The sequence below is a fragment of the Rana temporaria genome, chromosome 1, assembly GCF_905171775.1.
Source record: "Rana temporaria chromosome 1, aRanTem1.1, whole genome shotgun sequence".
Taxonomy (NCBI): domain Eukaryota; kingdom Metazoa; phylum Chordata; class Amphibia; order Anura; family Ranidae; genus Rana; species Rana temporaria.
In genome coordinates, this window is record NC_053489.1 from 215,929,013 (window position 1) to 215,955,736 (window position 26,724).

The 26,724-nt window shown below is 44.1% G+C and overlaps 1 protein-coding gene across 2 annotated transcripts in view; it reads right to left on the reverse strand.

Moving 5' to 3' along the window:
* The window catches only part of CABP1 (calcium binding protein 1), a 63,955-nt gene extending 42,144 nt beyond the window's left edge, over positions 1 to 21,811 (reverse strand). Inside the window, exon 1 of one of the 2 annotated variants that reach the window (XM_040350101.1) lies at positions 20,889 to 21,811. In XM_040350101.1, the coding sequence (XP_040206035.1) occupies positions 20,889 to 21,662 (774 nt within the window). In that variant the 5' untranslated portion in view covers positions 21,663 to 21,811. The remainder of the gene's footprint in view (positions 1 to 20,888) is intronic. The other variant, XM_040350109.1, reaches the window with a different exon arrangement.
* Positions 21,812 to 26,724: the final 4,913 nt, after the last annotated feature.

The following is a 26,724-nucleotide window of genomic DNA, read 5'->3' on the forward strand; positions in this document are numbered from 1 at the left end:
CGAGTCAACACTCGTAAACCGAGTCAGAATTTTTTTAAAAAATGCTCGCAAATCAAAACGCTCTCAAACCAAGTTACTCTTAAACCGAGGTTCCACTGTATTCATGTATATATTCTTAACTCAAAAAAAGTAACTTCTATTGCTTGCAGCCTCCTTCAAAGCTCCAAAATCTTTTTTTTTTTTTATTCTGCTGTAATCTGACTTCCTACTAAAGGGTGGCAACGTTTGTTCCCCATGGTCCCACTGTAGGTAAGAATGTAGTCACCCTCCTGAGATGGACTAGGGAAGTGATGGTAAACCTTGGCATCCCAGATGTTTTGGAACTACATTTTCCAACTACGCTGCAGAATGCTTGAGCATCATGGGAAATGGAGTTTCAAAATATCTGGGGTGCCAAGGGTCGCGATCACTGGGCTAGGGGCTATGGAGTATGGAGTGTGTAGTGTGCATAGAGCAGTGCAAAGGGATAAGAAGAGGTTCAGGAGCTCATAGAGGACATTACAAGGAGGCAGAAAAACACAGCAAGAAATGATTTTATGAAAATTAGATTACAAGGCCATTAAGTAATGGATGCGTATGGATTATTTGTGGAGAATAAGGATATCGTTTAGTACTACATTAGATTTTCACTGCCCAAAGGTACAGTCAAAATAAAGAAGTATAAACAGGAGAAAAGCTGTTCACATATATTTAATTTTGGATTTTCTCTTACGTCTGTAGATCTCTGCAAATTTTTTTTTTTTACTTTTAGAATGTGTATTTTTAGTGCATTAGTCATAGTAAATAAAATCTGGAGACGCAGCATTCGTTCACTAATTAGATAAAGTAGGACGTCTTCTCTTCTGTTAGTGTCTGCGATCGTGCTATGTAATACTAAATTCTCTTTTGTTATACATGAGATTGATTTTCTACCACTACACACTAGTTACAATTTTCTATGTAAGCTCTGAGCTTGGATATTCTGTGTTACTTTTGTATGTATATGCGCCCTTTCCAGGGCTCCTTACCAGGGATGGACTGGCCATTGGGACTACAGGGAGTTTCCCGGTGGGCCGATGGCTCAGTGGGCCGGCTTCAGTGACAGCGGACTGCTGCCCCCCTCCGCTCCTCTGTCTCTCCCTTCCCGCAGCGCTCACCTCCTCTCTCTGCCCACAGCACTCACCTGGGGGGAACAAAGAAGCAGGGGGAGGACCAGAGGAGCAGGGGGGACGACAGAGGAGCATGGGGGTGGGACAGACAGCTGACTCAACAGCTATGGCCTGGGAGTTTCTCACTTCTGCCTAATGTTGTCCCACTAAACTGATTCTTCGCCCTGGTTGAAATAATGTCTATATTCCCCACTGGTACTGCCTATAAGAGTACCAATTGCAGTCGTTTTACTCTAATAAAGTAGAACGGATAGTGGCTAGTGAAGGGGGAGAGGGGCTTGGGTGGCCGGGGGGGTGCGGGAGTTGTCCGGCCGCCATGGGAGAGACCTGTCAAAGTGGGCCAGTCTGGATGAAGTCCAGGGCCAAATTTTTGTCCCAGTCCAGCCCTGCTCCTTACTATATAGACCAGTCATAGGTAGGGGCAGTGACATTTGTTTTTTTATCCAGAGTCCAATACTTTTAGGGCCAGTTCACACCATGTCCGCCAGTGGCGGCTGGTGCTCAAAATTTTTGGGGGGGCGCAAACGGAAAAAAAAATTGCAGCCTCACTTTGCCCATCAAATGCAGCCACTGTGCCATCAATTGTCACCACTGTGCCATGCCATCAAACGCAGCCACTGTGCCATCAATTGTCACCACTGTTCCATGCCATCAAACGCAGCCACTGTGACATCAATTCGCACCACTGTGCCATGTCATCAAATGCAGTCACTATGCCATGCCATCAAACGCAGCCACTGTGCCATGAATTGTCACCACTGTTCCATGCCATCAAATGCAGTCACTATGCCATGCCATCAAACGCAGCCACTGTGCCATCAATTCGCACCACTGTGCCATGCCATTAAACGCAGCCACTGTGCCATGCCATCAAACGCAGCCACTGTGCCGTCAATTGTCACCACTGTGCCATGCCATCAAACGCAGCCACTGTGCCATGCCATCAAACACAGCCACTGTGCCATCAATTGTCGCCACTGTGCCCATTGTCACCACTGTGCCCTTTAATTGTCACCACTGTGCCCATTGTCTCCACTGTGCCCATTATGTCACTGTGCTCTTTAATTGTCGCCACTGTGCCCATTCATGCCGCTGTACCAATTGTCCCCACTGTGCCCACTGTCCCCACTGTGCCTATTGTCGCCACTGTGCCCATTGATGTCACTGTGCCCTTTAATTGTCGCCACTGTGCCCATTCATGGCGCTGTGCCAATTGTCCCCATTGTCCGCACTGTGCCTATTGTTGTCACTGTGCCCTTCGTCGCCGCTGTGCCCTGTAAAATGCCCCTTTCCCCCCCAGCCCGGCACTTACCTTTACTGGAGTCAGCCATCCACGTCCTCGACCCTCGATATCTTCTCCCGCCCTCGATGACGCTTCAGCCAATCAGGTTAACGGTAGCCAGAACCGGCAAACCTGATTGGTTGAGACGCCTGTCAGTCTTATCCAAGGAACGCACCCCCTGTGCGTTCCGAGGATAAGCTTCCGGGGACCCGAGGGCTGTACTTGGAAAGCCTATCAGAGCCGCTGGCAGTGGCGACAATGCAATGCAATGCAATGCATGAATCTATGTTATTAGACTCAGTGGCGGTGAGAGCCAGAGGGGGTGGCGCTCCAGCGCCCTCTATGGACCAACCGCCACTGATGCTCGCACATGAGGAAAGAGCGATTCTTGAGTGATTGCATGTGGTTCTGTGTGGTGCGATTTCAGCCCATTCATTTTGACTGAGCAAAAATCACACTGCACCGCACCAAAGTAGTGTGTGCATTATGTTTTAAAACACACAGTAACAGAATTGCATGGTACGAAAGTACCATGCGATCCAGTGTGGGCAAACACACTGCATTTGCGACCTGTGTTTGGGGTGGTGGTGGGCACTTGAATGTAACATTAGCATGCGGCTGTCACTTATTGATTGTATTTCCAAAAATGTACCTCTCTTATTGTGGGGTCTTATCATCTCGTGAGTGATTTAACCCTTTCTGACTGTTGCCTGTCAGATGAAAGTGATCAGGGCAGGCAACAGTTGCCCCGAAACCCCATAAACACGAATACGCATGAAAACGTTGATTGTGCGAAACATGTTACACTACACATGCTGCGTGCGTAAGAGCAATAATTCTAGGCCAATTGTTCACAGTTAACTCTAAACTGATTACATGTAGCAGCATTTAAATCATCACTTATGGCTAATTTAGGGTACAGAAGTTTGTCGCCATTTCACGGGTGAACACTATTTTAAGGCTTGACATGTTGGGTATCAATTTACTTTGCACGACACCATTTTTTCTAACCCTAAATATGCATTTGGTGGATTTTTCTACTGATATTTTGATTTTGATAAACCATTGTGCGACATAAAAACTGTAATTTACCGCTTTGTTATTCTTTAGAGAGTTTTAAGTAATTTTCAGGCCTATGGCGGTAGTCAGTGGATTTGTTGGAACCAGTGGCGGTGCGTCCATAAGGGCAGGTCCAAACCTGCAGGTGTGGTGCACTTCAGAAAGTGCACCACACCTGCAGGATATAATAGAAGTCCATGGCAAAGTGCAGCTAACCCACAGAAAAGCCACAGGTGCACCCTCGGTGTGGGTAAACCACAGCTCATCAGTGTGAAAGCAGCCTTAGGCCCCTTTGACATGATCAGTCTGACCCAATCGGACCCCCTAGCATAGCTCCCAACTGTCCCTGATTTTGAGGGACTGTCACTGATTTGGAGCAATGTCCCTCATTCTTCCTCATTTGTCCCTCATTTTGGTCTGATCTATATAGTTGTATATAAAATCCACTTGTGGTTTTAACCAATCTTGTTTTTTGTACAATTCTCCTTTAAGGGGGTGTGGCAAGGGGCGTGTCCTATGCCTGCGTGCTTTTGCTGATAAGTGTCCCTCATTCCCATCTCAAAAAGTTGGGAGGTATGCCCTGGTCACCTCTTTTAAGCCACAGATATAAATGGACTTGTGGCCATATACCCACCTACCTCCAATTCAATCTGATAAAGGGGGGATCCGTCCCCTTCCATCTGGGCAGATCAGAGGGCCCATAGAGTATAGTAGGCCGTGTCCATGTCCACTCTGCATATGCAAAAAAAATATTGCCTAAATACCGCCTGAAAAGGACCGCTCCAAAAGTCCTGCTAGCAGCATCTTTGGAGCGGTGAAGGAGGGGTGTGTTTACCGTTCCTCCACTGCTCCTTCCCATTGAAAGCAATAGGAAACCGCGGTAATACCGCCAGCAATGCACCTCTGCATCATTTCTGCTCGCTGATTGGTTGCTAGAGGTTATAGCACAATATTACTGCTCACTGATTGGTTGCTAGAGATTACAGCACATCATTACAACTCACTGATTGGTTGCTAGGGGTTACAGTACATCAGTACTGCTCACGACTGGTTGCTAGAGGTTACAACACATATATTCTGCTTGCCGATTGGTTGCTAATGGTTACGGCACATTATTACCGATCACTAATTGGCTGCTAGAGATTATAGCACATCAATACTGCTCACTCATTGGCTGCTAGGGATTACAGCACATCATTACCACTCACTGATTGGTTGCTAGAGATTACAGCAGATCACAACTGATTATTGATTGATTGCTACAAGTTACTGCACATCATTACCACTCACTGAAGTGGACCTGGCTGAACAATTAGTTCTGGGTCCAGATATAGTACAGGAGATATTGTATTGAATTGTATTGTGACTGTACTGTCTTCCCTGATGTAAAGCGCTGCGCAAACTGTTGGCGCTATATAAATCCTGTATAATAATAATAAGGAGATGGTCCGAGACTGCAGACATACTACAGGAGATGGTCAGAGACTGCAAACATACTACAGGAGATGGTCAGAGACTGCAAACATACTACAGGAGATGGTCAGAGACTGCAGACATACTACAGGAGATGGTCAGAGACTGCAAACATACTACAAGAGATGGTCAGAGACTGCAGACATACTACAGGAGATGGTCAGAGACTGCAGACATGATACAGGAGATGGTCAGAGACTGCAGACATGATACAGGAGATGGTCAGAGACTGCAAACATACTACAGGAGATGGTCAGAGACTGCAGACATGATACAGGAGATGGTCGGAGACTGCAGACATGATACAAGAGATGGTCAGAGACTGTGGACATAGTACAGGAGAGCATCAGAGACTGCGGACATAGTACAGGAGATGGTCAGAGACTGTGGACAAACAGTATCTCACAAAAGTGATTACACCGCCCCCACCACCCCACCACCCACCCACCCCCCCCCCAAACACATACATTTTTGTAAGTATTTTATTATATCTTTTCATGTGACAACACTGAAGAAATGACACTTTGCTACAATGTAAAGTAGTGAGTGTACAGCTTGTATAACAGTTTAAATTTGCTGTCCCCTAAAAATAACTCAACACACATTAGTGTCTAAACCGCTGGCAACAAAAGTGAGTACACCCCTAAGTGAAAATGTCCAAATTGGGCCAAAGTGTCAATATTCTGTGTGGCCACCATTATTTTCCAGCACTGCCTTAACCCTCTTGGGGATGGAGTTCACCAGAGCTTCACAGGTTGCCATCTTCTTATAGCCTAGGCCATCTTTATGTAGAGCAACAATTCTTTTTTTTCAGATCCTCTGGGAGTTCTTTGCCATTTTTTATTTTATAAATAGCCAATGAAAGTAGCAGGGATGGTGGTACAGGGATGGTGGTACAGGGATGGTGGTAGGGGGAATAAGCCAGTGGAAGGCATTTGGGCATGAATGCCATTTGTTATAGTTAGGTAGCTATGTGCACATTTACTTTGCAAAGGGAACAGTTCTCCAGTAAATTAACTCCTGTATGATATCTACACTATATTTCCAAAAGTATTGGGACGCCTGCCTTTACACACACACAGACTTTAACCCCTAGCCGACCAGATCACTGAGAGATACTGCGGCAGGTCGGCTCTCCTGCGTGAATCGACGTACCTGTACGTGGGTCAGTGCAAGGAGGATGTCTGTCTGCGACTCTTGATCGCTGGTGAGGAGAGGCAGAACGGGGAACTGTAAACAAGGCGATTCCCCGTTCTGCCTTGGGACATGACAGAGATCTGCTGCTCCCAGTGTTCAGGAATAGTTTCTAGCAGCCCATCCCCCCTACAGTTAGAACACGCTGAGGGAACACACTTAACCCCTTGATTGCCCTCTAGTGTTAACCCCTTTCCTGCCAGTGTCATTTTTACATTGATCTGTGCATTTTTAAAGCACTGATCAATGCAATAATGTCACCGGTCCCCAAATAGTATAATTATGGGGTCAGATTTGTTCGCCGCAATGTGGAAGTCCCACTAAAAAACAGTAAAAACAATAATAAAAAAAAAAGTCCCTAAATCTATCCCATAGTTTGTATGTATTCCTTCACCGCTCCTTCCCATTTAAAACAATGAGAAACCGTGGTAATACCGCCCGCAATGCGCCTCTGCAGAGGTGCATTGCGGGAGGTATTATCCCTTTATCGGCCGCTAGCGGGGGTTAATACCGCACCGCTAGCGGCCGAAACCTGCGGCAATTCCGACGGTATAGCGCCGCTATTTTTAGCGGCGCTATACCGCCACTGCGCCTCCCTCCCATTCTTATAGACTGTACCAGTGGAGAAGCTAGACATTATTTCACCCGAGGCAAAGAATCAGTTTGGTGCCCCCCTTATGGGACAAGATTAAGCAGAAGTGAGAAACTTCCAGGCCATATCTGTTGAGTCAGCTGTCTGTCCCCTCCCCCATGCTCCTCTGTCGTCCCCCCTGCTCCTTTGGTCCTCCCCCTGATTCTCTGTTCCCCCCAGGTGAGCGCTGCGCGGAGGGAGAGGAGGTGAGCTCTGCGGGGAGGGAGAGACAGAGGAGCGGAGGGGGGCAGCGGTCCGCTGTCACTGAAGCCGGCCCAAGTGTGCCACCGTCCCACCGGGAAACTCCCTGTAGTCCCAATGGTCAGTCCATCCCTGCTGATAGGTGTCCCTTATTCCCATCTCAAAAAAGTTGGAAGGTATGGGGTATTCACTCCAAGATAGGGACAAGGAAATAAACCACGCCAGCCACATTTGTCTTTTCTCTTTGGGCAATGACATTTCCAGGGTAAGAAGTACCTGTAGGTTTAGGAGATCCGTTGGATCTGGGACAAGATTTTTGTTTGAAAAACTACAAAAAAAATCTTTCCTACTACTTGGACTGTATGATGTAACTGACAAGGCTTCTCTAAGCAGCGTTGATTAGAGCAGTGGAAAGAGCAACAAAACACAGAATAGATCATCTGCTTGCTCTCTCTGCGTCTATCCTGCCCCCTCCTCCCAGCTCCAGCTATTGCTCACTCCTGTATCTTAGGCTTTAAGCTCCCGTCTGTCATAATGATGCACTAGTGGGGGCATGCACACAAACAGCATGATTCCTACTGACTCTCATTGATCCTCAAGGAAATCTGTCAACAACAAAAGAGCAACTGAACACGCAGCAGGTCACTAACTATAGAAATGACCTGTTTCCAGTATCTGCAATAACTACTGAAGGACCGCAAGGATTTACACCCTTAGATGGCGATACGGTGATTAAACTGACAATTGCGCAGTCGTGCGACGCTGTACCCAAACAAAATGTATGTCCTTTTTTTTCCCCACAAATAGAGCTTTATTTTGGTGGTATTTGATCACCTCTGCAGTTTTTATTTTTTGCCCTTTAAAAAAAAAAAGAGCAATTTTGAAAAAAAAATATATATATATATATTTTTTTTACTTTTTGGTATAATAAATATCCCCCAAAAAATTGTAAAAAAAAATGTCTTCATCAGTTTAGGACAAATGTATTCTGCTACATATTTTTGGTAAAAAAAATCGCAATAAGCGTATATTGATTGGTTTGCGCAAAAGTTATAACTTCTACAAACTATGGGATAGATTTATGGCATTTTTATTATTATTTTTTGTTTACTAGTAATGGTGGTGATCTGTGATTTTTAGCCGGACTGCGACATTGCAGCAGACAGATCAGACACTTTTTTGGGACCATTGACATTTATCCAGCAATCAGAGATAAAAATAGCCACTGATTACTGTGTAAATGTCACTGGCAGGGAAGGGGTAACACTAGAGGGCGATCAAGGGGTTAACTGTGTTTCCCAGGATGGAAAAGAGTACCGCTCAAAGGTGCAGACTCTGCGCTGATCCGTGGCAAAAATAAATGTTCCTGGACTGCCGCACTGTGATTTATTGAAACAAAATGAACAAAGGATAAAATCCAAAGCTGTATAACATCCAAAAATTCATGCAACACTGCAATCAATGGTAGAAAGTGGACATAGGGGACAAAAAAGCTAACATGTTTCACATCATGGATAGATGCTTAGTCATAGCTGGCCCCAGGAGGTGTTGCTAACTGTATGGGGGCTTGGCTGACTGGAGGAGTTGAGAGATCGCTGTTCCTAATCACTAGGAACAAACGATCTCTCTCTCCTCCCCTGATGGAAAGGGGATCTGTTTGTTTACACTGACAGATGCCCGTTCTGCCTTTTTTCTGAAGCAATCGCAGGTGGCAAGCGAGTCGGCTGGACCCACTGGTTGGCTCCCCCGCTCACGAATGGGAGCGCGGGCACGCCTTTGGTGGCGCGCGCCCACAAATCGCCGTGTACGCACTTGACGTACAATGACAGCGATTCGCTTGGGGGAGCCAACCTGCCGCAGTACAACTGCAGTGAGCGGTCCGTACCTAGTTAAAGTTACGGCGTAATATTCAAGCGGTATTAAAAAGGTATTACTTTGCACTTTGCCAGTTCTTAGATGTGGTGGCTGCATTCGTATTCTTTTTTGTTTGTCGCAAATTCTTTATTTATTCATCCTCCAGAGTTAATTACAGCATATAGCTGCAGACTAAAATTCATTGTAAATTTTTCTGTGCTAATCCACAAATTGTGGACACCTGAAAAATATATGTCTAACAGTAATTTTAATTAATTAATACCAGGTAGAATAGCCAGCAAGTAGTGTATTATGTAGTAGCGCACCCCCTCCCCATATATTAGATGTCAAGAGCAGAAAGTACAGGGTCTGAAGGAGGACCAGAGGCGGGCTGGAGCTCTCCTGCAGCTGAAGGAGAGGTTTGAGGGCCACATGAAATGGCCTGGAGGGCCGGATTCGGCCCACGGGCCTTGTGTTTGACACCTGTGCCCTACAGCAAGGTTCACACTAGCCAATGCTCTGAAAAGCCACCTGTGGTGGATCCATTTTCAGAGAGTGGCTAAGCAGCCACAGTCAGGCTTCGGAATGCCTGTTTCTTTTTCTTTGTTTTGCCCGAGCGACGGATTATAATGGAGTTAATGAGTTATCGAAGCACTTGGCTTGCAGTTGTGGTGCAGCCCCATTAACCTGAATGATTGAGTTTAAGTATATTGTGAGTATATAGATAATTCCAAAGAATGGCGCCTTAAAAAATAAATTCATAATATATGGCTGCCCCTTTAACCACTTCAATACCAGGCACTTACGCACCTTCCTGCCCAAGCCAATTTTCAGCTTTCAGCGCTGTCGCAATTTGAAAGACAATTGCGCGGTCATGCTACGCTGTACCCAAATAAAATTTTTGTAATTTTGTTCAGAGAAATAAAGCTTTCTTTTGGTGGTATTTGATCACCTCTGCGATTTTTATTTATTGCGCAACAACTTAAAAAAGACCGAAAATTAAAAAAAAAAAAAAGTTTTTTTTATGTTGTGCCCATGTTGCCAGTCAGTGCCCATTTGTGGGCACTGATTGGCATCTATTGCGAAGATTTTTTAACATGTGGATGTCCATGGGGTACATACCTGGCCATCCACATGTTACCCCCTTCCCTGGTGGTCCTGGTGGCTTCCCTGGTGGTCCAGTGTGGGCATCCACGGGGGGGGGCGGCTACGCTGATAAACAATCAGCTTATACCCCCGGTCAGGAGAGCCGCCAATCGGCTCTTCTCCACTCGCGTCTGTCAGACATGAGTGAGGAAGAGCCGATCAACGGCTCTTCCTGTTTACATCGTGATCAGCCGTGATTGGACACGGCTGATCACGTGGTAAAGAGTCTCCACCGGAGGCTCTTTACTGAGATCGGAGATGCAGGGTGTCAGACTGACACCCAGCATCACCGATCGCCACACCACTGTCGCACGACGGCATGTTATCCTGCTGGACGTCCAGTCAGGATAACAGAACCACTTCCCGGACGTCAATTGTCTATTGACTGGGCGGGAAGTGGTTAAAAAAAAGTGATATATCACCTGCAAACATAAAACAAACAAAGTAAAGACTGGCGCTCACAATGCTGAATGTATAAGTTAAAATACAAAAAATCATATGACTTCATGTAACCATGAAGATAAATGGTGCTGACATAACTCAGTGATACATAAATAACCAAAGCAATAAAAATAGTCCATGTGACAATTTCCAACACCAAAAATAATTGCTTCAATATGGAGATATCTACTATTCTTTCACCACTGGTGCTCAAGTAATGAATGGCATTCATGGAAGTAATGGAAGTGTTACTAAACCCACAACAGTAAAATCAGTTCTTTATATGCAGTAAAGCATGCTTGTTATACTCACTGCAGAACCTAAGGAGTTAATCCCGCCGAATGTGTAAAAAGGCTGTTTGATCCTGTCTTCTCTGATCATCCCCTTCTTCCACAGTCTCCAATCCATCTACTGATAGTACAGAGCCTTGAGGGCTAGGAGAATATAACCAGTGCTAGGCTTGATAGAAGTCACAAGACTGCTATATACTGCTGATGAGAAATTCTATTTACTAAAACTATTGCCATGTTGTGTGTACTGTGGGAGACCAGATATAGACAATGCAGAGTCCTAAGTTTAGTAACACGTTTAGCTAGATTCAGGTAGGGGCGCGCAACGTTAGGCAGGCGTAGCGTATGGCATTTACACTACGCCACCGTAAGTTAGATAGGCAAGTGCTGTATTCACAAAGCACTTGCCTCCTAAGTTACGGCGGCGTAGCGTAAATTGGTTGGCGTAAGCGCGCCTAATTCAAATGATGTGGGGGGCGTGTTTTATGCATATTAACTGTGACCCGACGTGATTGACGTTTTTTACGAACGGCGCATGCGCCGTCCGTGGACATATCCCAGTGTGCATTGCTCCAAAGTACACCGCAAGGACGTATTGGTTTCGGCGTGAACGTAAATTACGTCCAGCCCTATTCACGGACGACTTACGTAAACGACGTAAAATTTTCAAATTTCGACGTGGGAACGTCGGCCATACTTAAAGGGTCACTAAAGGAAAAAATGTTTTTAGCTGAAATGACTGTTTACAGGGCATAGAGACATAATAGTTAACTGATTCCTTTTAAAAATGATTACAAATAGATAAAAAAACAATCATATAATGTGCCTGCAGTGTAGTTTCGTTTTTGCTGTTGTTTCCTGGTTCTCTGATGTACAGAGAGCCACTAGAGGGCAGTCAGCCAATAGAGAGCAGTGATACTTTGTCTAAAACTCCTCAGCACCAATCCAGTTTTGTTTTACACACAGTAATCACACCTCCTTGATTAGTGACCACAGTGAGAAATCTCCCAGTACTGTGGTTATCAGGAAACAGGCAACCAGGAAGTGTCCAGAACAGAGAGGAATTACAGCAACATGAAAGCAAAAACGAACAATGAGGACATGAAACCAGGACTGCAGCAAGGTAAAGGAAGCTATTTAGCTAAAAAAAAAAATTCCTTTAGTGACCCTTTAACATTGACTAGGCCAGCTATTTGATGGAATAACTTTACGCCGGAAAATGCCTTACGTAAAAAACGGCGTATCTTTACTGCAACGGGCGCACGTACGTTCGTAAATTGGAGTATCTAGGCATTTTAGGTTACAAAGTTGGAAGGTATGTATAACAATAGCCCACATGCTGAAATGTAGGATGATAATAATGCTTTATCAAATAAGTGGACTACAGTATGAAAACACTTTTTTTTTCAGAACACCGATTCTCTTTATTTCTTAGCTAATGTAATTTATTCAGTATGTTACATAAAATTTTCCATAATGCAAAGCTCTGCAGTGGCGGCATGAACAGCCTCCTCTGGGTGTATTTTTACACTTTTGGTGGGCGGCTGAAGGCTAGTAAAACCTGTTTTTACCACCCAGTGGATGCCTGTATGAGAGGCCTAAGACAGGAAGTATGCCACTGGCCAGATCAGCAGGTGACATTAAAGGGAAAAAAGAAAACAAATGCAGCTACCACATTTAATGATTGATAGGTTACAATATATTACACTTTTCAGGGAGTTTAACCACTTGACCACTGGGCACGTAAACCCACTTAATAACCAGACCAATTTTCAGCTTTCGGTGCTCTCACAATTTGAATGACAATTACTTAGTCATACAACACTGTACCCAAATTAAATTTTCGTCATTTTTTCACACAAATAGAGATTTCTTTTGGTGGTATTTAATCACCGTTGGGTTTTTTATTTTTTGCGCTATAAGAGAAAAAAGACTGAAAATTCTGTAAAAAAAATTAAGTTTTCTTTGTTTCTGTTATAAAATTTAGCAAATTTTGTATTTTTTCTTCATTCTTTTGCATAAATGTGAAAGATGAAGTTACGCCGAGTAAATAGATACCCAACATGTCACCCTTCAAAATTGCACACGCTCGTGGAATGGCACCAAACTTCGCTACTTAAAAATCCCCATAGGCGACGTTGCAGGGTATTGTGGGGTATTGCAGAGTATTGTGGGGTATTGCAGAGTAGTGTGGGGTATTGCAGAGTAGTGTGGGGTATTGCAGAGTAGTGTGGGGTATTGCAGAGTAGTGTGGGGTATTGCAGAGTAGTGTGGGGTATTGCAGAGTATTGTGGGGTATTGCAGAGTAGTGTGGGGTATTGCAGAGTATTGTGGGGTATTGCAGAGTAGTGTGGGGTATTGCAGAGTATTGTGGGGTATTGCAGAGTAGTGTGGGGTATTGCAGAGTAGTGTGGGGTATTGCAGAGTAGTGTGGGGTATTGCAGAGTAGTGTGGGGTTTTGCAGGGTATTGTGGGGTATTGCAGAGTAGTGTGGGGTATTGCAGAGTAGTGTGGGGTATTGCAGAGTAGTGTGGAGTATTGCAGAGTATTGTGGGGTATTGCAGAGTAGTGTGGGGTATTGCAGAGTAGTGTGGGGTATTGCAGAGTAGTGTGGAGTATTGCAGAGTATTGTGGGGTATTGCAGAGTAGTGTGGGGTATTGCAGAGTAGTGTGGGGTATTGCAGAATATTGTGGGGTATTGCAGAGTATTGTGGGGTATTGCAGAGTATTGCACAGTATGGGTATGGAGTATTGCACAGTATGGGGCAGGGATGGCTGAGCAGGGATGGATGGCTGGCTGGATCTGTGACTGCATTTGTCACAGATCCAGCCCACAGCACTCGTGCTGCATCCGCTCTCTCCCCCCCCCTCTCACACTGTACCGTTCGGTACAGAGAGGGGAGGGAGGAACCGGCGTCATCACATGACGCCGGTTTGTTTACAAGTGATCGTTCCGTCATTGGACGGAGCGATCACGTGGTAAACTGCCGCTATCAGCGGACCCGGCGGTCACAGACATTCCCGTGTGCGCGCCCCAGAGGGCGCGCGGGGGTGCGATTCTGGGAGGACGTCCATGGACGTCCTCCCAGAGTTAAGCAACCGCCTTGTAGACGTATATCATCTATAGGGCGGTTAGTAACTGGTTAAAGCGGAGGTTCACCCAAAATAGCAACTTTATTCTATCTTTACCATTGCACCATATACAAACACATATGGCTAATATTTTTTATTGTGCTGTTTTAATTACCCTGATTCAGATGTCTGTAAGGTGCACTTACTGTGCTGTGATTCGTTACAGCACAAGCTGATTTTTGGGAAGGGAGGATGTGAGGGTGTCCCTGAATGGTAGTTTGGAAATGTGGTCACCCTAATCAGATGGGATGCCCAGATATCTGATGTTATATATACAGCTTTCCACAAAGCTGTAAAAATAACCAAACAAGCCACCAAAACTACAGATTCTAAATGAAAGGTGGGTACCGGAGTTGGTGATTCTCTACAAAGTCATTTCTGCTGTCTCATCCTGCTTTTAACACTGTAACCTTGTGACAAACATGTGACAGGGTAGCCACAGACTCCAAATAATTCCTTAGCAAATCAGACAATATTCATATTATAAACAGACCCTGAGAGAAAGAGCTGAATTACAACTCGAGAAGAGGAGGAGCCAGGAGCGCTGCTGAGGGACCCCAGAAGAGGAGGATCGGGGCCACTCTGTGCAAAACCAACTGCAAAGAGGAGGTAAGTATGACATGTTTGTTTTAAAAAATAAATAAAAAAGGAACCTTTGGTTATCCTTTAAGCAATTTAGACCAGGATCTAACTCTGCCTGTTATTGGACAATGAAGATGCAGCAGCTCATTAGGCATCTCTGTACTCTTAGCTTCTGTAAGCAAGGTTTCCAACCATCAGTAAATTTACTGACAGTTTGTAAAAATCAGTGATGTTTACAATTGTCTGTAAATATCAGGGGCTGATCATTTGTCATGCTGTGTTGACTTTAAATCAGGCAAAATTACTTTTTATGGGTATTGTTAGTGTTTCCATGTTGTGTGTATACTGTTTAAATATCGAGTGTCTTAGATTTTAACCACTTAAGACCCGGACCATTATGCAGGTTAAGGACCTTGCCTCTTTTTGCGATTCGGCACTGCGTCGCTTTAACTGACAATTGCGCGGTCGTGCGACGTGGCTCCCAAACAAAATTGGCGTTTTTTTCCCACAAATAGAGCTTTTGGTTGTATATGATCACCTCTGCGGTTTTTATTTTTTGCGCTATAAACAAAAATAGAGCGACAATTTTGAAAAAAATTCAATATTTTTTACTTTTTGCTATAATAAATATCCCCCAAAAATATATAAAACATTTTTTTTTCCCTTAGTTAAGGGTGATACGTATTCTTCGACTTATTTTTGGTAAACAAAATCGCAATAAGCGTTTATTGATTGGTTTGCGCAAAAGTTATAGCGTCTACAAAATAGGGGATAGTTTTATGGCATTTTTATTAATAATTTTTTTTACTACTAATGGCGGCGATCAGTGATTTTTTTCATGATTGTGACATTATTGGGGACACTTTTGACACATTTTTGAGGCCATTGTAATTTTCACAGTGAAAAGTGCAATAAAAATGCACTGTTTACTGTGAAAATGACAATGGCAGTGAAGGGGTTAACAACTAGGGGGCGCTAAGGGGTTAAGTGTGCCCTAAGGGAGTGATTTTTACTGTAGGTGGGCGTGGCTGGACGTGTGACGTCAGTGATCGTCGTTCCCTATAACAGGGAACAGACGATCAGTGACACTGCCACAGAGAAGAACAGGGAAGCTGTGTTTACACTCACCTCTCCCCGTTCTTCAGCTCCTGTGACCGATCGTGGAACACCGGCGGCGATCGGGTCCGCGGGCGTGGTCACGGAGCTTCGGACCGGGTCGCGAGCGTGCCGCTGGCTTTGCACGCGCGACCCACGCCTGGGCTCCTAAAGGCAATGTACCTGTATGTGCCTGTGCCCAGCCATGCCATTCTGCCACGTATATCGGCGTTAGGCGGTCCTTAAGTGGTTAAGAGAAGTTCTGTATTTTTTCAGGTTCTCAGTAAAAAAATAAAAAGTGCTCCGTCAGTAAATTTTCAGAAATGTAACTGACCCAAGCGTCCTTCATGAATACAACCGTTGACACATGTACAACTATATATCTAAAGCCTCGTCCACACGATCGGATATCCGTCAGACCAAACCATGGATTTTGGTCCAAAGGGCGTTGGCCGTGAACTTGTTCTACATACACATGGCCCAACATTTTCAGCCAACATTCACGAGAAATAAGTGTTTTTTCTGCTCTTTAGCGCCACACTTTGGGCAACTTCTGCTAATGTTGTCTGATGGTTAGCATTGGTTCTGAGCATGCGTGTTTGTACTTCGGATTTTAGTCTGACGGACTTGTGTACACACAATCGTATAATCCTACATAACAGATTTATTGTCTGATGGAGCATACACACGGTCGGATTATCTGACACAACACGTCCATCAGACAATTATTGTCGTAAAATCCGATTGTGTGTACGGGCCTTAAAGCGGTCCTCCACCCTAAAGTGGAGTCCCGCTGATCGGAACCCTCCCCCCCTCCGGTGTCACATTTGACACCTTTCAGGGGGGAGGGGGGTGCAGACACCTGTCTAAAGACAGGTATTTGCACCCACTTCCGGCCACACGCTACGGGCGAAAGACGGGCATTCCGTCACATCCCGTCTGTCGCCCGTTGTGTGCTGGGAACACTCGGCTCCCAGCACACAGCGTGTGAGCCAATCGGCGGGCCCAGCGCGACTCGCGCATGCGCCGTAGGGAACCGGGCAGTGAAGCCGCAGCGCTTCACTTCCTGGTTCCCTCAGCGTGGATGGCGGGGGGAGCAGCAGAGTGACGAGCGATCGCTCGTGCTCTGCTGCGATCAGCGCTGGACTCCAGGACAGGTAAGTGTCCTAATATTAAAAGTCAGCAGCTGCAGTATTTGTAGCTGCTGGCTTTTAATATTTTGTTCCCATGGCACATCCGCTTTAAGTGTGAAACAGAATAACTGAAAAAATACGCCCCGTTGCATATGGATAAATGCAGATTATGTATGAATGGTATCAGACTGTATTATTATGTCATTTTCACAAAACCTGGGACATTATCTTTTAAGATGTGCGTGATCTCCATTTTTTTTAAAAGGTTTCTTCCAGTTGTTCAAGTTTCCTCCCAGAACCTAAAAACATACCTGTAGTTTAAACTTCACCATACACTTTACAATCTGACCGTAAAATCTCCATAAATCTAATTTAGGCCCCTTTCACACGGACGGATAGAATGGTGCTTTTAGCTGCGGATTTTCTAGTTTTCTACCGCAGCTAAAAGCACACAATGCTTTCCTATGGCCCCATTCACACACAACGTTTAGCTGCGATTTCGTTGCATGCGGTTTGGTGCGAATAGAAAAATAGAATTGAATGCGTCCAGGTGCGATTTAGCGCAGCTATATGCACTTAACCGCAGGTAATCGCAGTCTTTTGTGTCAACTGCGGATAGCAGCGTGAGAAAAAAAGAAAAAGAACAGGAAGCACATCATAATCAAAAAAATAAAAAGGGTTGCTATGGAAATGACTACCGCAGCTAAACGCGGCCGCATGTAACCGCACGTAATCGCAATGTACAAATGCAGCTAATCGCAGTGCCCAGAGCCTTAAATTTCACTGAAAATGTACATGCTTTTAATTGCGGCAAAACTGCCGTCCGTCTGAAAGGGGTCTTAGTTTTACAAAAACTTAGTAAAAGGAGGTCCTACCTAGTCTATACAATAAATATGTGTCCACCCAAGGACGCCTTTCCACTACTTGCCAACAGATCTAAAGGAGATTGTACAATCGGATTGCACTATGTATGACGAGCTTGTTTTCCACCTAAACTGGCCTTAGTTTGTTTATGTCTTTGTGTATTATGTACGATACATCATTGCCTTCTAATAACAGAAGATATTTACACATCCTCACTTCCAGCACAAAACCCCAAAACAAGGAATTCAGTTTGTGCTTATAGGTAAGTGGGCAATCATGCTAACTATTCCTTTTTGTGTCCCTTTTAGCCACCTGTGCATCCAGAAGCAGCTATGTATAGTACAGGAATAGCTACAATTTTACAGAGCCAATATTACAAAATTGCATACAGGTGTTTCAGGCTTCTTAGCCCCTATCAGTGCAAGATACGACTTTACTGGTATCACTGCATGATAGAGAAAAAAAATAAAAATATTACACTATACCCTTTAGGTTTAAAGATGTAAATTACTGTAGCTATAGCAAGATGTGAAATATGCTATGTAAATGAAAAAATAAAAATAAACTCAAAACTTATGGAGATGATTCCAGACATGTATACCTAAATAAAATAAAAAATGATATATAATAATAATAAAAATTATATATATATATATATATATATATATATATATATATATATATATATATATATATATATATATATATATATATTTATCTATATCTATGTATGTATATATATATATATAGATAGATAGATAGATAGATAGATAGATAGAGAGATAGAGATATAGATATATATAGATATATAGATAGATAGATCTATATATATATATATATATATATATATATATATATATATATATATATATATATATCTATATATATAGATATCTATCTATAGGTATCTATATCTATAGATAGATAGATATCTATCTATAGATATATATATCTACAGGGCTTTTTTTCAGGGGGAACTTGGGGGAATTCAGTTCCACCACCTCTGGCTCAGACCCTTTGGTGCCTGCTCTCCACAATCACTTGTAAACACAGAAGTCTGGTTTCTGTGTTTACAAGTGACAGCTCTGCACTCTGTGTGTAACCCCCCTGAACTCTGCACTCTGTATGTAATCCAATCCTGGTATTTAATGCCCCTTTAAGACCCTTCTACTGTTTTTAAAATCTGAACGGAGTCGTGGTTGAGTTCCTGCACCTATTTTCTGAGAAAAAAAGCTCTGTATATCTATATCTCTATATCTATAGAGATATATCAATATCTCTCTATATATATATATATATATATATATATATATATATATATATATATATATATATATATATTGTACGTGAAAATAATTGCAATGATCCTAATCAGCAAGTGTGTTTTAAAAGAGAGGAAGCAAACTATCGATTGATTTGTCGTGGGTTAATGTGGAAACAAACGATTTCATTTCCATTAAGTGCGCCATGCTGTAGTCCCAGCCCCAATGGCCCTAGGGTGAAAGTGGAGCAATATTATTGATTAATGCAAATATTAAATGTAATGGGACTAAGCATAGTTACAAATGAATTTTAGCTGTATGGATTGTCACGGAGCACACAGGAAAATGATTCTTATCTTCTGTTATGTGAATTTGTCCACCCAAGTTTTGTTGCATGTCTGTCAAGGTTAAGGACTGTTATATGCATTGGGGTAGATTCAGGTAGCAATTACGCCTGCGTATCCATAGATACGCAGCGTAATTGCTAAGTAGCGCCGGCGTATCGACTTTCTGTATTCAGAAAGCTCGATACGCCGACTGTAGCCTAAGATATGACTGGCATAAGGCTCTTATGCCGTCGTATCTTAGGCTGCATTCTGACGCTGGCCGCTAGGTGGCGTTCCCGTAGTGGTCAGCGTAGAGTATGCAAATTGCATACTCACGCCGATTCACAAACGTACGCGCGCCCGGCGTTCGAGTTTTACGTTGTTTGCGTACGGCGCTTCCGTTGCGTAAGGCTGCTCCTGCTATTAGGAGGCGCAGCCAATGCTAAGTATGGACGTCGTTTCCGCGTCGCGTTTTTAGAAATTTGCGTCGTTTGCGTAAGTGGATCGTGAATGGCGCTGGACGCCATTTACGTTCCCGTCGAAGCAAATTACGTCCTTGTGACGTCATTTACCGCAATGCACGTCGGGAAAGTTTCCCGACGGAGCATGCGCACTAAGTTCGGTGCGGGAATGCGCCTAATTTAAATGATCCACGCCCCCTACGGGATCATTTAAATTACGCGCGCTTACGCCGGCCACTTTTACGCAACGCCCCCGCAAATTACAGAGCAAATGCTTTGTGAATGAAGCGTAGCTCAAGTAATTTACGGAGGCGTAGCGTAAAAACGATACGCTGCGCCTCCGTAGTAGTGCGCGCCCCTACCTGAATCTACCCCATTGATATCAGTGCAGTATGCAGTGATATCAGTGCAGTATATCAGGTATGTATTGTATCATCCCTGTCATTTTCAGCCACAGCTTCTACATCTTATTCAAGCGATAAATACTGTCACTGTACAACAAATAACTCATTCTTACAGCAAAGTCATTGAAGGAGTTCACAATCCAAAGGGGCAGAATCACGGTTTTCCATGCAGTTGCGGTTACATATAATGCCATTATAAGATGCCCATGTCTTATTGCCATTATAAGATGCCCATGTCTTATTGCCATTATAAGATGCCCATGTCTTATTGCCATTATAAGATGCCCATGTCTTATTGCCATTATAAGATGCCCATGCCTTATTGCCATTATAAGATGCCCATGTCTTATTGCCATTATAAGATGCCCATGTCTTATTGCCATTATAAGATGCCTATGTCTTATTGCCATTATAAGATGCCCATGTCTTATTGCCATTATAAGATGCCCATGCCTTATTGCCATTATAAGATGCCCATGCCTTATTTCATTAGTACTCATAAAAGCCTGTGAAGTTGCTAATAACAGATTGAAAAATTGCAAAGTTTTAGGATGGCCTGTCACCTTATGTCGTCACCAATGCCCTTGACAAGACAATGCAAGGTAGTTAAGCTAGTTTTCATATAGGCTGTGCATTTCAAGACCTCAAGAGCAACATACATGTTGGCATAAACACAACCTAAGCGTAGATGTACTAATGTTCGAATGATGTGACTACACAAGGACTGAAAAACTACAAATCTGCTTGGAACATAGACTATGAACCTGCATGATGATAAAATATACATTGCATTCTAGAATTAGAGAGTGACTGCACAGCATGCATACAGGGTGGCGAGGGTAGAGGAGGGCATTGAGGTTTTGGGGATGTTAAGGCAAGGAAAAAAAGTTGATAAGCCTAGAACTCTCACCTGACCAAACACAGAACTCAGAATTGGGTGCAGCTCCACAAACAGGGGCTCGGAGTCTGGATCGGGGTCACTGTCACTGCTCTTGGCCGGTGGAAGGTCACTGACTTTGGTTGGCTGGGTGGAAGCTCCTTCTGAAACCTTCTCAGCCTCTTTCTTCTTTGTTCTCTGTTCATTTCTAGTCTCTGGCTGCTCCTTGGGATTGGGAGACACCAGCCTGGGACTAGGTGTGTGTTCCCTAGGACTGGGTGGGTAGTCCCTGGGACTGGAAGGTTGCTGCCTGGGACTGTGTGAATGGTGCCTGGGACTGGGAGACTGCTGCTTGGGACTGGGAGTCTGCCTATGTGGAGTCATGTGCTGGTGACTAGGATGAGGGTGGTGAGTGGGAGTCTGTGGATGATGACTTTGATAATTAGGATGGTGCTGAATATGACTATGGTGCTCAGCAGCAGGTGGGCTGCTGGAGTGATAGTACCTGGAAGGGTACTGGGAATAAATGGAAGGGTACTGATGCGGATTAGCGGGGTACTGGGCATATTGAGGGCTGGTGGGGTGCCTAGGCTTTCGTACCCCCTCTTGCGGAGGGAGTCTTCTCATTATCGGGGGGCTTTCGGTTGTCCGTGGCGATAGCCGTCTCCGTCCCCCAGCAAGTCCACTCTCCCTGGGATGGCATAGAGGCCTCCTGAAGCTTGGATCAGTCTCATGGGGCAGCTGGTATCTGTGGTGAACTCTCCTGTCCTCCCCAGTGCTCAGCATAGAGCTGCCGCTGTCGTTCATGGCTTTGGAGCCTGCTCAGTCCTGCCATAGGATGCTCAGCACAAGGACAGCCGAGGCACAGGCATGTTCTACCGGCCACGTCTGTTCAGCACCACCGCGCCAGTGACAGCTCCAGCACACAGCTTGAATGGGAAGGGAGGAGGGAGCTGGAGTGGAAAGGGAGCTGGAGTGGAAAGGGAGGAGCAGATCAGAAGGTGGATGACACAGGAGAGAGAGAGAGAGAGAGAGAGAGAGAGAGAGAGAGAGAGAGAGAGAGAGAGAGAGAGAGAGAGAGAGAGAGAGAGAGAGAGAGAGAGAGAGAGAGAGAGAGAGAGAGAGAGAGAGAGAGAGAGAGAGAGAGAGAGAGAGAGAGAGAGAGAGAGAGAGAGAGAGAGAGAGAGAGAGAGAGAGAGAGAGACGAAGAGAGGACTCACATCATTTCTCCCCATCATTTCCAATAAAAGTCCAGAGATCTCACAATGCCCTGCTTGTGTCACATACACATTCATCCCTGCATGTTCATGCACCTAGATCTGTAATGTGTTTTTTTTATATTTAATACAGGTATTTATCATTTATACATCAGTTCCTGTCTTCAAGAAGCTTACAATCTAATAATGAGTGTACACATTTCATAAATTATCCATTTCTTTTCTGATGGACCTCTCCTGATAGGAATAATCTACGATCGACAACCTATTTAATCGATACGACCAGGGCTTTTTTTCAGGGGGAACTTGGGGGAACTCAGTTCCACCACCTCTGGCTCAGACCCATTGGTGCCTGCTCACCACAATCACTTGTATACACAGAAGTCTGGTTTCTATGTTTACAAAAGACAGCTTTGTAACCCCCTGAACTCTGCACTCTGTATGTAATGCAATCCTGGTATTTAATGCCCCTTTAAGACCCTTCTACTGTTTGTGAAATCTGAACGGGTCGTGGTTGAGTTCCTGCACCTATTTTCTGAGAAAAAAAGCTCTGGATACGACACACACACACACACACAGGGAAGTGGATTTTGATCAATAGTTGGAAGATGTGATCATTGGTTATTGATTGCATTTCTATTTCCACCGTGCAATCTTAAAATTAGATTAATCAAAATACGACCGACAGTATAAACAAAGCATCTCAGTGCTGGCGATCGATGCAACAAGATCAGTCACTTTCTGCCCTCAGTTTGACCTAAATTGAGTCTAATGGTGGCCACATACACTTCGATTTTTTTGTCCGATTGATGTGCGATTTAATCAAAAAGATCAAATCCGCAAACGATTAAACAGCCATATCTTCCCCTTCCCCCTCTTCTTCCCAAGGTATGATATAGATTTATGTGGACAGTTTTCCTCCTTATTACATAGTCTTCTTTATTTGCTTACTATTTACCATTGGTTCAGTGTAAAGCATGTCTCTACATTAAGAGGCGGTTCACACTTAGGCGGCATGACTTCGGGGGCGACTCAGCAAGGCGTCCTGAAGACGACTTCAGAGGCGACCTGCAAAATGACTTCTGTATAGAAGTCAATGCAAGTCGCCCCGAGCCGCCACCGAAGTCATACAAGAATCTTTTTCTAAGTCGGATCGACTTGCGTCGCTCCTATTAGAACTGTTCTATTGCATAGAATGGGACGCGCCTGACGAGTCGCCCCAGTGTGAACCGGCTCTAAAGGGGTTGTAAAGGTTTGTTTTTTATTTTCTAAATAGGTTGCTTTAAAGGGGTTGTAAAGGTACATTTTTTCCCCCTAAATAGCTTCCTTTACCTTAGCGCAGTCCTCCTTCACTTACCTCATCCTCATCAGTCAGGACGCCCACTAACACAGCTCCTTTCTCTATCTGCAACGTAGAGAGCGTCCTGACCCTCCTGTAGTCCAAGGGAGGGGGCGAGCATGACACTCCACACCATGGAGAAAGCCTTGCATCACTGTGTGGAGTTACAGACAGAAGAACAGGAAGTGAGGATTTCTCAGAAGAAATGAGGACATTTAAAAGCAAAATGGAAGGATGAGGTAAGTAAAGGAGGACTGCACTAAGGTATAGGAAGCTATTTAGGAAAACAAATTGTACCTTTACAACTCCTTTAAGCTAGTGCATTGTTGGTTCACTAACCTTTTCCTTCAATTTCCCTTCTAAATGTTTTTTTTCTTTGTTTTCTTTGTCTGAATTTCTCACTTCCTGTTCCTCCTCAGTAAGCTGTTCTGGCTGACTAACCCCCAGCCAGAACATTTAGAAGGGAAATTGAAGGAAAAGGTAAGTGAACCAACAATGCACTAGCTTAAAGGAACCTATTTAGAAAATAAAAAACTAACCTTTACAACCCCTTTAAGATGCACTTTTAGATATGACCTTTTTGAGTTTTTTTGTTGGTTAACGTATATGCTTTTTTTTTCTTTGGTACATCGACGGTAACAACTTGGCTATTTACCTCGTTGCTGTTGTTTGATGATGTGATATTCTTTGAACTCATGTCTTACCTCGATTGTCTGTAACTGTTAAACCTCAATAAAACTCCTTAAAACATAAACAGCCATAACTTCCCTTCCAATCGATTGAGCTTGGGTTGACACTAGATGCAGTGCGAAATCACAGAGAATTTGCTGCCAATTCGGCACCGAATCTACATCGTAACCCATTGGATTTTCTGACAACAAATGTTGGATAGCATGCTTTAAAATTTTCCGACAACAAATGTGTGCTGCCGGATTATCCGATCGCGTGTACAGAAGTCCTTCAAAAAGTACAAACACGCATGCTCAGAAGCAATGCTAACCATAACACGACATTAGCAGAAGTTGCCCGAAGGGTGGCGCTAAAGAGCTGGAAAACCACATAGTTTCATGTTTGTTGGCCGACAATTCTTTGCCATTTGTATGCAAGACAAGTTAATGGCCAACGTCCTTCTGTTGCAACACCCATCTTCTGTTGAGCTTCAGCTGGTCGACAGATGGCCTTAAGTTCTCCTGCAAAATGTCTTGATAAACTTGGGAATTCATTTTTCCTTCGGAGATAGCAATCCGTCCAGGTCCTAATGCAGCAAAGCAGCCACAAACCATGATGCCCCCACCACCATACTTCACAGTTGGGATGAGGTTTTGATGTTGGTGTGCTGTGCCTCTTTTTCTCCACACATAGTGTTGTGTGTTTCTTCCAAACAACTCAACTTTGGTTTCATCTGTCCACAGAATATTTTGCCAGTACTGCTGTGGAACATCCAGGTGCTCTTGTGCAAACTGTAAACGTGCAGCAATTCAATTGGAATGAACATATGGAAGCGAAGGAACTCACCCACGTAACCAGCACCAGAATGCTTAGGCGTCACAAGGCCAAAATAGGCAATCACCCGGGCGAGTGCGGGAACCAGGCAAGGTGAAGATGCATAAACATACTGTTTTAAAAAAGAAAAATATTTTTGAATGAATATGTAACAAAATTAAAATGATTCCCACAATTTAAGGAGATTCATAGAGCAGAGATAAATATCTATCTCTCACCCAAATACTATAAGAATAGTTAACACATGGGCAGAATGTCAGGAGACATTTGCTGTTACTAAAAATACCGCCCAACATTTTGCCCGTGCAAAATGGAAAACCAGCAGCCGACCGACTCCTGATCAGCGCTCTCAGCCAATGGCAGAGTATGCTGATCGGAGTGTTCTGGCAGGGGGCCATCCCCTTGTCAGGACACAACGGCTCAGCGGGGGAGATCGCTGAACTAACCTTGCATGGTTAGTACAGCGATTCCCGACCAGAGCTGTCGTTTTTTTTTGTGGTTGCATAAAAAAAAAAAAACTGTAGTGTGTACCCGGCTTAAAGGGACACTAAAGGAATATTTTTTTTAGCTAAATAGCTTCCTTTACCTTACTGCAGTCCTGGTTTCATGTCCTCTTTGTTCGTTTTTGCTGTAATCCTTCTCTGTTCTGAACACTTCCTGGTTGTCTGTTTCCTGATGAAAAAAGTCATGGGAGCTTTCTCTCTGTGGTCACTAATCAAGGAGGTGTGATTACTGTGTGTCTAAAACCCCTCAACACCAATCAGTTTTACAAACCATCACTGCCCTGTATTGGCTCTGTGCAGCAGAGAAGCAGGAAACATGCAAAAAACGAAACTAAAACTACAGGTACATTATATGATTGCTTTTTATCTATTTTTAATCATTTTTAAAAGGAATCAGTTAACTATTATGTCTTTATACCCTGTAACCAGGCATTTCAGCAAAAAAAAAAAATGTTTCCTTTACAACTCCTTTAAGTCTGTTTTGCAACAAGTCTGGTGTGCTGGCAAGATATTCTACTGAATTCGTATACAATGGCAGTTAGTGTAGGTTCAGACCTCTGTATGATAGGAAAATGCGTAAAATTGCGTGCTTTCCTGAAGCGCAGTATAATGTAATGCCATTTAGCAGACACGTCGTGGTGCTATTATTTGTTTCTGGCACCCCCACACATCTTTAAACGTCCCGTGCGATTCAGTGCGGCACATTTCTGGAAAATAATCTGGGACTTTTTTTTTTGCACTTGGGTGTGAACCAGGGGCGGACTGACCATTGAGTCACTCGGGCACTGCCCGAGGGCCCCATGCCACTAGGGGGCCCCATCAGGGTTGCCAGGCTCAGTAAAACCAGGGACAGTATGTAAAAATCTGTGTTTTTTTTAGATCTGTCCCTGATATGTCCGAAACTGACATGCTTTTAATGTGAATATCCCAAGATTTTAGCTGCCCGCCTCTGCACTACCTCCTGGCGTGGTGGCCATCTGTAAGCCAGAGGGGCCCCATAATCTTCTATTGCCCGGGGGCCCCATGAGTTGTCAGTCCGCCCCTGGTGTGAACAGACCCTTATTGCCTGTTTCTATGATGGTTGATTCCAGAATGGTTTACGAAGATAACATGTTTTTCGATCCACGATTACTAGGGTGACCACATTTCCAAACTACCATTCAGGGACACCCTCACACCCTCCCTTCCCAAAAATCAGCTTGTGCTGTAACGAATCACAGCACAGTGATTGGACACAAGAGGCGGGATTTATGATTTATCCAATCACAAACAGGGGGCGGGGATTGTGCTCCTTCAGACATTCCCGG